The sequence below is a fragment of the Cariama cristata genome, unplaced genomic scaffold (assembly GCF_000690535.1).
Source record: "Cariama cristata isolate BGI_N322 unplaced genomic scaffold, ASM69053v1 scaffold40660, whole genome shotgun sequence".
NCBI lineage: Eukaryota > Metazoa > Chordata > Aves > Cariamiformes > Cariamidae > Cariama > Cariama cristata.
In genome coordinates, this window is record NW_009597139.1 from 41,845 (window position 1) to 53,680 (window position 11,836).

An 11,836-nucleotide genomic window follows, 5' to 3' on the forward strand; every position below is an offset into this window, starting at 1 on the left:
TGAAAGAGGATGTACTACAAGATCTTCCACCCAAAATTATTCAAGATTATTACTGTATTCTCAGTCCTCTTCAGGTATGCTTAAAAAGTAGCTGGAAGCTTAGTTTTTCCAGCACAGTTAAGGCCACAAAGGAACCACTTCTGTATTCCTGGGTCAATCTGATGTCAGCTCTGACATTCTCTGGGGCCACAGAACTAAAAAGTTTTTCTAGTATGTCTTTAAAAAATCATTTCAGTCCGGTTGCAATAGAGTATTTCTTTAGCTTAATTTCTGGCATCGTTCTACAAGACCCAACATCTAGGCATCTGCACACTTTCTAAAGAATACTTTCCAAGCTGAAAGAAAATAAATTGCAAGAGATTCCACTGTTAATGTTGATCTTGTGCTACATAGAAAATAGCTTTCTCAATTTATGATCATTCAGAACTTTAACTCAGAACTAAATTCTAAAAATGACTGTTCATCTTCTGTCGGGGAAAACATACTCACTGTCTTGTCTGGGGTCTGGTTTACAGGTTCAGCTTTATGAAGATTTTGCCAAGTCTCGTGCCAAATGTGATATTGATGAAACAGTTTCTTCAATTTCACTGAATGAAGAAACTGAAAAACCAAAGCTTAAAGCTACAGGTCATGTATTTCAGGTATAAATTTCTTCAGTAATTTTTACTACCTAGTTCATTTATTTCTGGTATCTGTATTCCTGGGTTTAATAAAAAATTAAAATAGTTAACTTACACATTTGTGGCTATACGATCTGAGTAAAATATTTAGATTTTGGATCACATTAACTGGAAAGTGATGTATAGCTATTATGCTTAAATTATTTTTTTGTGTGTCTTAAGTCATATAAAAGTGTCTTAAATTTCTTTTAATGTGTTCTGCTCAACTGGTGTTCAGCTATTTTGTGGATCTTGGATACTACTCTCAATTAAAAACTGATTACCAAAAATGCAGAACCTCAAAACAAGAAGGAACTAATTTTGATCTCATCAGTCGTTACACTACAAAATTAAGATTCCAAAACATGAAAAGAACTTTCCTTAAGATTAGATCTGAATTTATGAAGGTTTGTGGTCTTACAGAGTTGCAGATTAAGTCTTGGCTACTTGGAGGCAATGATTCTGAAAGGCTCTGCGCAGCTCCCAAACCCATCTGCTGTATCCCACACTCTGAAGGTGTGGGAAGTGGTAGTCTGCACTGTTCCTGCAACAGGAACTAAGATCATTTTGCACCTAACAGTTATTGGATACAGTTTGAAATGCAGGTTTTCTTAATATAAATGTGCAACTTTATTTTAATGAAAATGTACCCTAAAGCCCAAATTGTGGAATGTGGTTGAGTGGCCCCTATACTTTTAATTGATTTCATTCATCCTTTTTCTGCAACTACATCATTGCTAACCATTTCTTTGAACTTAATTTCCTAAATAATTAAAGGCATTGCAATACTTACGGAAGCTATGCAACCATCCAGCATTAGTGTTAACAACCCAACATCCAGAATATAAAAGAATTACAGAGCAACTTGCAACTCATAATTCATCCCTTCGAGATATCCAACACGCACCTAAGCTGTCTGCTTTAAAACAAGTAAGTAGACTTGCATGTTGTGCTTTAAATTTCCTAAATGTGTCTCTACTGATGTTACAATTTAGAAAGTTTTGTTTAAGACTTCCTCCATATGAAAACTGATCTTAAAACACTGGTTAAGTAGCAAACTAAATAGAGTACAAGGGGGTTTTTTAGGCATATGTCCTATCTTTCATGCTGCTTTGTCAAAGACCTTACTTTTATTCTGTTTCCTACTCCTGTCCCTCTTGTTACAGAAAAACTTTTCTCCTGTTTATTATACAGAAGACTATTAGGTTGATAAAGCTAGATTACATTACATGCTTAAATTCTGTTGTGTAAGTAAAGCAAAATGAAGAAAATCACTATTCTGTCAACTCTTAAATTTTTCACTGTTTGACAGCGAGGCCAAACTTTGCATTATGTCATTTAAGTGACTGTCATCTACAGACTTCCTTCTGTAGGTTATTGTTTCTCTTATCCATCAAGGTCAATATTTATATGGGATCTACTGTCATTTTGGTTATACGCCTTAATGCTCTTTTACTTTAAGCTGCTGCTAGACTGTGGTTTGGGGAATGGCGGATCTTCGGAGAGCGGTACAGAAGCTGTTGTGGCCCAGCACAGAGTACTTATCTTCTGTCAACTTAAAAGCATGCTGGATATAGTGGAGCATGACCTTCTCAGACCTCAGTTACCTTCAGTTACTTATTTACGACTAGATGGCAGCATACCTGCTGGTCAGAGACATTCCATTGTTTCACGGTAAGCATATCCCTTCATAACTTATATGAGGCCGACTGTAATGAACTATAGTATTCTTAGGGTACAAAATTATTCTTTTGTCTGCCTCAAAGCAGCTGAGGTTCATAAATTCATTATTTAAATGAAACTTACCATGCTTAACATTTTTGTATGCAGGTTTAATAATGACCCATCTATAGATGTTCTTTTGCTCACCACTCATGTTGGTGGATTGGGACTTAACCTAACAGGGGCTGACACAGTAGTATTTGTGGAACATGACTGGAACCCAATGAGAGATCTGCAAGCCATGGATCGGGCACATCGCATTGGGCAGGTGAAAAACTCTTAATTTCCCATAAGTTTTTTCTCTTCCCTGCTTCTTCGAATTTGGATAAGGTTGTAGCATATAATAAAAGTAATGTCTGGGGGGTTTCCACCAAGCTTTCATTCATACTGCTTTCTTGCAAATATGCCAGATGTTGAAGTGTGTACTTTCTTATCCTATCCCCAACTTGGTATGCCTTCTCTTCTGTACTTCTGAGCTGCTGAGGAGAGGCCAGGGAAGAATCACCCTTCAGTGGAGAAAGAGATGTAATTTAGACAAGGAACTGAAGGGAAGCCCCACAGGGCTGTCCTCCTCTGATGCCTGGACAGGGAAAGAGTTAGTCTCCCTCTGCAGCTGTAAAAAGCAGTGGATTCTTAAATTCCTGGGTACAGATGCAATTGCAGGCATACTCTCATTCTTTTCATCTAACATCAGTCAGACTTACTGAGTACAATTACTGAAGAGTAACTCTAAGCCACACTGCTCCTACTAAAAGGTTATGCTTTCTTGATTACCTAAGATGATTTTTTTTTTTTAGCTAAGTGTGCCTTTTTTTTTGTTTCTTTCAGAAACGTGTTGTTAATGTATATCGCCTGATAACCAGGGGAACTCTGGAGGAGAAGATCATGGGTCTTCAAAAGTTCAAAATGAATATTGCAAATACAGTGATCAGCCAAGAAAACACAAGCCTACAGAGCATGGGAACAGAACAGCTTCTTGATCTGTTCACTCTTGACAAGGTAAAGAACATTTTTACAGATACCTACCAAAAATAGATTAAGCTTAGGGAAAAGCTTTGCTTTGAAATGTAAAGTCTAATCACATGAACACTTGAAGTTGGAGTGATGAATAGTAGACAGCTCTCTGAAAAACAGGAGGAAGTGGTATTTCCCCAAAAGAATCATCAGACTTGAGAATTGAGTATATTCCTGAAAACATTATTCTCTGTATTAATTGCTCTTTTTTTTTTTCTTCTGTGAAGGATGGAAAAACTGAAAAAGCAGATACCTCTACCTCTTCTGGGAAAGCATCGATGAAATCAGTACTCGAAAACCTTGGAGAACTATGGGATCAAGAACAGTATGACACTGAATACAGTCTTGAAAATTTTATGCATTCATTAAAGTAACCATCATATATTCGTAATACAACTGCTGCTAGTTCACGTATTTTTCTGCTGATATTCAGCAAACTTCAAAGCATATATAGTGAACCTTTAGCTTAATGTGTAAATAGACTTATTGAAAGAAGAATCTTCAGAAGACTGGCACTGAGTAGTGTCACCTGTTTCACTGGGGAGTTACTCTGTCTTAAACGTTTGCACTGTATAAAAACTTTAAATGTAAACATTGTGAGGTGGTTTGAATTTTACTTGTTCTGAACGGCTGCGAATTCTTACTTGGTAGAAGAATAAAACAAAGCAAGTTTTTACATATGCTAACAAGTGTTACTTCTGTTTGAAGTTAAGTCCACCATTATTTCCTTCTGTATCTATAATAGTTTTGTACAGTTGTTTCAGTGAGTACTTCAGGTTGTTCAGTGTACACTTTGGGTTTAAACACAACTTGCTTTTATGGTGTATTAAAAAACAATTTTCAACTTTAAACTTTCATTCAGATCATTTCAGGACTTGTATCACCAGAGGCAAAGCCTAGAAGCCTTGAAAGTATTGAATAAATAAATGGCACTAGGTATGTGCACCCACCTTTGTATATTGAGTATGAATATATTATGCTCTTCAGTCTTTTGACACCATCTTGAGAGAACAGCTGACTTGAACTTTTTAATGAGCTATATTAAATACAGGTAATGGCCTGTTTGAGGCCATGTTTGCATCCTGTTAGCAGGGGTGTACTTTTTTAATTTATCTATAAGGCTAGAATATAGCCACTTTGAGAGATGCATGTATTCAGTATGTTTCAATCCTATATATTTTTTGTAACTAAAAGAAGAAATTAAATATACAGACAGACATTTTCCAGAAGTAGATTTTACACTGTCTAGGATTCTAAAATCCATGCTAAAGTGACTGTTTACTAAACTGATGCATGATTTAAAACTTCTTAAAGGAATAGGGAGGACTTTTTTTTCTTTAGGAGAAAATATACCTAGGAATACCTACATTCAGTTTGAGGGAATTGAATAGTTGAAATTGTGTAACAAAGATAGTAAAGGACTTTAATAGCAGTGAGTGAGAATAATATGGCTGTATGTTACGCAGCTTTTTATAAAAGGGAGGTAGTAGTAAAAGTGTGTTTCTAGATGTGCATAGGTACCAGTATATGCACTTTTTATAAATATTAAATTATAGATAACTTACAGCAGTTGTCTGAATACATAGAATATATGTAAAAATATAAAACCTAAGGTTTGTAGCTTGCTGTGTGCTTAAGCATCAGAGCTTAAAAACCACCAGAGACCTCAACTATGTAAAATAAGATTGTTTTAAAACCATATACATAAATCAAGACTGTTCTGCAGCATTGGAGATGAATTAATGTCACATTTCAGTAGATATGAACTGCCATGTTGTAACTAAATTAGCATTCCATGAAAATAAACAAAACTGGGAATATATAATTTGTATGTTGTGTATGTCCATGGTTAGGCTGTTTTTCTGTAGAGAAAACTTTTTCACTGTAGTTGACTAGGTAAAAAACTAATGCTTTTGGAAATTACAGCTGGATTACTAGTACTATATGAGTTCATTTCTACCTTCATACATAGAATATTTCTGTTGTGCTTTCAATTGATAATCCAAGCAGGGAGGAGAGACAAGATGGGGCTTGGTGTTCTGTTTGCAGAGAAATTATAATGCTGGAATACTGGGTACTTTAAGATAACTTGGTGCAGTAATCTGGTGATAGTGCCCAGAAATAACAAGATATTTGAATAAAGAAACCTCTTATTTAGTCATAAAACACTGCATATGTTTTTCTTCAAGAGTTTTATTAGTTGCAGTGGTGGGAAACTGTTTGGCTCCTGTCGGGAAAGAAAGCAGTCCTTTGCTGTGTATTTAAACCAGTTAGTTATCACATTGAGGTTGCTATGCAACCATAATACTCTTAGTGATGGCTCTCTTGGATACAACATCAAAAAGACTCCTGCACCTTGAAAATGGGAGGGACCAGAACCTAGAATAATTGTTTCAAGATTATATGTACTGACCTTAAGTGTTCTGTGAATTAACACTTTCAAAACGGAAACCAGCAGGAACACTGCACAAAGTATATAAAAAAAAAACAAACACATTTTGAGTTACCTTAATATTTAACTAAGAGCTTTTCTATGCTTTCCAAGCTAGCAGACCATTTACCATGATCTGGCTTGTTAGTGCAGTGTTCTCAGTGCACAAATGGGATTCATTTACAGCAAAACTCAGGCAAGACCTATGCTCTTGGAATACCTCTAACTGCATTTGACCTGTTTAATGGGTATTCAGCTGCACCAGAGGAGAGTCTGGGCAGAAGTAGAAAAGTTTCTAGGCTGAAATAAAAACTTCAAAGATGGTGCAAGGATGTCAGGTTCTCACTGCCAACCATTATGCTCTACACCTCTGCCCCTACTGCAGTGTATTACTTGCTAATGAAGATACAGCCTAAACCTTGAATTGACTGCAAGGCCAGTCATTGCAGGTGCCAGAAAACATGACCTGTGAGGAGAACCACACATGCACAAGGCTTGATGCACTGAATTACTAGTCTATATCTCTATTATTTAATGACATCAAAAGAACACCAATAGTCACCAAAGTCAGATCTCCAAATTAATGATGTAGTCCCAGATGCAGAGCTTGCAAATTAGTGAAGAGTACCTCTGGGCTGGAAGACTGCTTTAAAACAACTGTATACATAATAGTACTTTTCAACCAAACTTTAAGACTGCTTGAAATTCTACTTGAAACTAAATGGAAAACTATATTCCGCAAACATGCACTAAGTCTGCATAAACATGGCTTCTGAAATGCCTGTTAAACTAAGAATTCAATCTGACAAGTCTGTCTTTCTCCATGCATGTCATCTTTGGAATCCATTTAAGCAAGACACTGCTTTCTTTCTGCAAATGTAGTTATGACTGTTGTGGTTGGTTGGTTTGTTTTATCCTGCTCTTGAATGCTTTTGGAGTTTTTTTTCCCAAGCTTGCTGAAATCAAAATTACACTGAAGATCCAAGATATGCATACTCCCGATTTAGTTAAGTTAGTTCAAGTTTAGTCTTTTGCTTTAGTCCTTTGTACTAGATACCCATTATCTCTAGAAAGGTGGTATTTTACCTTAAAATTACCAAATTTGAAGACAAATGCTTACACTTACCATTAGTGGTAATTATCATTATCCCCAACTTTACTACCGTCTCATGGTTCTACAGGTTACTAAAGCAATGAGCACATCTTTCTAATTACATCTTAATTCAAGCAGAAGTAGGGCAACTTAAGCCATGTCAGGAACTGTGGAGAACTTCCAAGATGCAAACATATTCACAGATGTAAGATTTTATTAACTTGCTTACAAATGGCAAATAACGCAGTGTTAAATATAGCTAGGTGTGCAGTGTTAAGTAGAGCTTTAGCAAAGGGAAAGCTTTAAATCTTTTAAGGACCAACTGACTTGTGGCTCATAGTAAGTTGCTTTGTAATCAAAAGCTTGGAAGCTGCAGTTTTTTCTGTAATCTAAGCCAAGCAGGGAGATGCTTTAAGTAAAAATTAATTCACCTTTTAAATCACATTTAAGTGAGTTACTCCAGGGGCAGCTCTCCGAGTATAAGCATTCTTACAGAGGTAATTATTCATCTGAGTGCTTTCAGTGGCCTAGTAAAAGACACGACCTTTGAATTTGTGTCAGAAACTGTATTAATAGGCTCCTTATCTTCTAATGGCTTCACTAGTCCTTCAACATTCTCCTCCACAGCAGCTTTGGAGGTATCTGTTCAGTTACCCTGTTTATTTTTGAGGCTAACTGACTGTTCAGGAATCAAGTTTTAGTTGCTACTCTGGCAGCCAAAACCAGAGTCAAAGCCTAGCTAAAATGGGGGATTCTGCCCAATAAAGGAAAGTCTCCATTGGCATGAGACTGACAGAACTACCCTCTGCGGTACAGGGATGCCTCTCCGCTCCTGAGAGGTGCTCCTGTGAGGAGCACACAGCAGCAGGGTAACAGCTCTAACATCACACTGACATAACTCAGAGTCATCTTGGGTGTGCCCGAGGAGGAGATGCATTTCTTCCTTCTGCTGTGTGCATGCACAAGCAGAGCTTTCTGCTGGCATGATGGTGGCAATTTGGGGAGGGAAGGTACTAAACCAAGTGAGCACATCTCAAAAAACAAAATGGCAATCCATAGATGTAAAGCAGGCTTTCAGTCCTCTCCATTCATAAGCCTTATGTAATAAACAACAAAAGCTTAATTTCCTTCTATTTCTTACAGAAATGTATCTTTAATTTAACATAGAGAGTAGAAGATCTGTGCCAAGCTCGTATGTATCTTTTTTTTTTGGTCAACTGCTAAATACGCTATATCGAACTAGGTGGTGGTTTGGGGTTTTTTTTAAAGACCTTCCTTCACTCTAGCCTCTTGAAGTATGGAAGGATTTCCATTTCTGTAGCACTCTCCCTTTTCTTTATTACTACATTGTCCAAAATTTAGCAGTTAATAAGAGCTTGGTTACCCTCTTAGTACCTTGAGATTAACAACTGCATGTGCCTAAAGGAATCAAAATCTTAGGAATAGCTTAGGAAAGCAAAATGTACTCTACTCAGTACTCTACTCAGCACTTTAATATTGCTTAAATGCTACAACAAGTTGTTCGAGTTTGAATGTTTATAATTGTTCAGTCACAGTAGTCCTCTGCAAAGAGGAAATTATGAAGTTTATTTACCCTTGTTCAGGGTGAGAAAAAGGTGCTTCTACAGTACAAATGTTTCTATAAACTAAGTTTTATGCCAAAAACTTGCACCTGGTGATCTACAATGAATTCCACAAATGCCCATGCTGCCAGCTCTTACTGCAGAGAACTGTTTGGTTGGGTTTATTTTTATTGCACACAACTCTGCATTTATTTGCAAGGCATACTACTGGAAGCTTGAAATGGCACATCTTCATGTTTTTATTTGTCTTGCCTCCACAATGAATGCACAACAAAGGCTTTAAAAAGGAATTTACTTCCTACAGAAATACTAAAGAGTTAAATATGAGTGAAGCTGAACAAAGATTACCAAGACATACAACCTCAAAAAGAAAAATGAAGTTACATGGGCTAAGGTATGTAGCCCATCCTGAAAAGATTTGTCGACTGACCAGAAAACGCTCTTGCTGCTGAGATATGTGTTGCTCTGGAACATTTTTTTCAGGTAAAAGAGAAAATGTGAGTCATCCTTTTTTTTTTTTAATTGGAAAAAAAGAAAAAAAAAAGAAAACCAAAAAAAACCCAACACCCCACAACCAAGAACAACAGCTATCCATTCTAGGGAACAACCTTGTATTGACAAGAGTTAGACTGGGTGACCAAAGACATCTCATATTTAGCTTTTATTTCTATTGAAAAACCCAGCTCTGTGTTACTGGCTCAGAAGGTTGATTTTTGTCTTTCCAAGTAAGTGTACTAGGCCCATTGGGATCTTGGGTTTTTAATGGTAAACTGCAATAGATATGCAAGAAGACAACAAAGTAACTCTTAATGATTGTCCTTTGCTAAAGTTAAGCCATTTTTATGAACTTCCTTGTACACAGAGATCCAAACCTGCAACTTTACATCTCCATTTAAGTTGTACCCAGCCAGCCTTGCATTTGCACAAACCAGCACACAGGAACATCAACGTTTCAGACACTTAAAAATCTTCTGCTTCATCTATCAGTAAAGCTGTGCAAAATTATTTTAAATAGATTTAGTACTTTCTTTTTCAAGTTAAATGAGTTTTCAAGAAAGTGCAGTACACCTCATGAAATGCAATTTCAGTAAAATTAAGGTCGCTATTGGCACTAGATCACTATTAAGACCAGGAGGCCCATCACTTAAAGCTGAAGTCTTTTGGAACACTGCTTTGTGTTAGAGAACTCTTACAGATGATGATCTGCAGTATTTTCTTTTAAAGTAAAATTCAGACCAGGATTTGCTAACTGACTGACTCAGGTACAAAAACTGCAGGAAAAGTAGAGAAGGGTGAACTGCAGAAAAGGGGAGAAAAGAAGAGCAATACGTTGCATCCTGCCAAAGGGCTGTTCCAGGAACGCGGCAAATTGAACTAATCTGCAGTTCAGTCCAAGGCTCAGAAATAGCTGAGCTATCGGAACATGCTGGCCACGTCTCCAATACACTCCGGTTCCAGGGGCCTTAGCAGGGTGATGCTGCGCTGCCCATGCCAAGTCTGTGCCTGCCAGAGATTTCCCATATGTCAGAGTAATTACATTTCATAGTTTATGCAGCCTGGCTGCTTAGATACTCCATCGAGAAAACAGGAATACTTATCAGTATACCAGCAGCAAGTGAATTGAGTGGTTAGCCGTGGTATGATTTTTGCTACTGTTTCTGTGTTATTTCTCTTTGAATAAGTACTGTTCTCTCCAGATACACATTTATGTATTCTGACCCTGTTTCGGATGACTCATGCTGCACTTAATGGCAATTTAATTATCAATCACAGCCTAGCATCCTAGAAATAGAGACTTCAAGTAGAAATCTGTAATGGTAAACCAAGGGAAGAGCTAACACAGATGTTCAAATCTAACTACTTTTGCAAGTTAGTAAACAGAACTTGAAAAAAAGTCCGTTGAATTGTACATGATCTCTGCTGTAGCCAGAGAAGGAAGACATTAAAAAGACATCAACCCCCAGAAAACAACGCACTCTGATGCCTGCCTCTCTTCTGAATCAGAGCTACCTCACTTAGGAGCAAAATTGACTTTTGACTCTGTGCTACCAAAACAAGTGTGGCTTTAGGAAAATGCTGCACCATATTTTGATCTATTTCTCCACACTGCTCACATCTCCACTCAGTCCAAATTACAGAACACTACTGGGACACTTGCAACTGTTCACCCTTGGTGCCACTATCTTGCAAGTACCATCATTCACAAAACACAACAATCTTGTCAACCAAACTAAAAGTACCAAGGCGCTATTTCCTATATTCATTTGGAACCTTTGGATACCTGTGTAAACATAGGCAAGGTTCATATCTGTGCATAAAGTTAAAATACTACCTGTACTTATATTCAGGAGAATATATTTTCAAGAGACTGAAGAGAAAAGCATCATGCACACTAACCAAACCAACAGTCAATTTCGGCCCACCAGTGTTTATCTTTGTTTACAATTAATTCAACGCTCACCCCCTTAGGCATCATATCAGTTAAATTAGCAGTTCATTTGCAAACTGGAAAGGACAACATGGCAGAATTCAAAGTCGATACTTCTGCTTTCTTTGCTGCCCTGGTAAGAGCTGCAAGATGCGATCAGCATTTCAGGCTTCTCTCGGCTGGCGCAGTCAGCAGTAGTTAATTATTGTTTATAAAATGCAGAACGGTGTGTTCTCACAGTTACAAGTTACATCACTCTTTGGCTGTGCCTATTATGTATCAACTGAAGAGCAAGGCAGCAAACAAAGCAAGAAGAGAAAAGGAGAAAAAAGAAAACCCATGACAGTTTACATGGGCTGTGTGGGGCCAGGGAAAGTGAAGGAGGAAGGAAGGACATGAGATGCACTTGCCATCAGCCCATTTTCCCTGGCTCAGTTTGGTTTATTTCTCCCAGATTTCCACTGTGCAGTATTTCTGCCTCCAATATAGATGTGGTCACAGCTCCCGAAGCCACCACAGCACCGCTGTGGAAGAGATTTGAATGCCGGACCCCTGGGAGCCCTGCGTGCCGCTTCGTCCTCTTCCCACCTGAGCAGGAAAGGTAGCTGTAACCACCGACACAGGGTCCTGGTGTGCCACCACCAAAGAAAAACACACCCCAGCCAGCCTGGAAGTCCAAATAAGCTTCAGTGGCAGACGGCTGCGAAGACCCCACACCTTATTGCATCTGCTCAGAAACCGAAAAAATCTACAACCCTTACACGCCGACTCTGAGACCTGACACTGACTGCAAGGATGCAGCAGCCAGGGCTGCCTTCGTATCTTCCCCATCCCTCACACTCAAAAATAAAAATAAAAATAATAGAAGAAAAGTCCTCGAAACCACGAATCTCCCACTCGCTTCGG

The 11,836-nt window shown here is 37.9% G+C and overlaps 1 protein-coding gene across 1 annotated transcript in view; it reads left to right on the forward strand.

Annotated features, from left to right (window-relative positions):
- The window catches only part of BTAF1 (BTAF1 RNA polymerase II, B-TFIID transcription factor-associated, 170kDa), a gene marked incomplete at its 5' end in the record, with an annotated part of 35,879 nt that extends 31,804 nt beyond the window's left edge, over positions 1-4,075 (forward strand). Inside the window, 7 exon segments of the mRNA XM_009708754.1 lie at positions 1-74; positions 516-641; positions 1,437-1,589; positions 2,122-2,333; positions 2,490-2,649; positions 3,210-3,380; positions 3,623-4,075. The exon segment at positions 1-74 is cut by the window's left edge and continues 28 nt beyond it. Of these exon segments, the coding sequence (XP_009707056.1) occupies positions 1-74; positions 516-641; positions 1,437-1,589; positions 2,122-2,333; positions 2,490-2,649; positions 3,210-3,380; positions 3,623-3,769 (1,043 nt within the window).
- Positions 4,076-11,836: the final 7,761 nt, after the last annotated feature.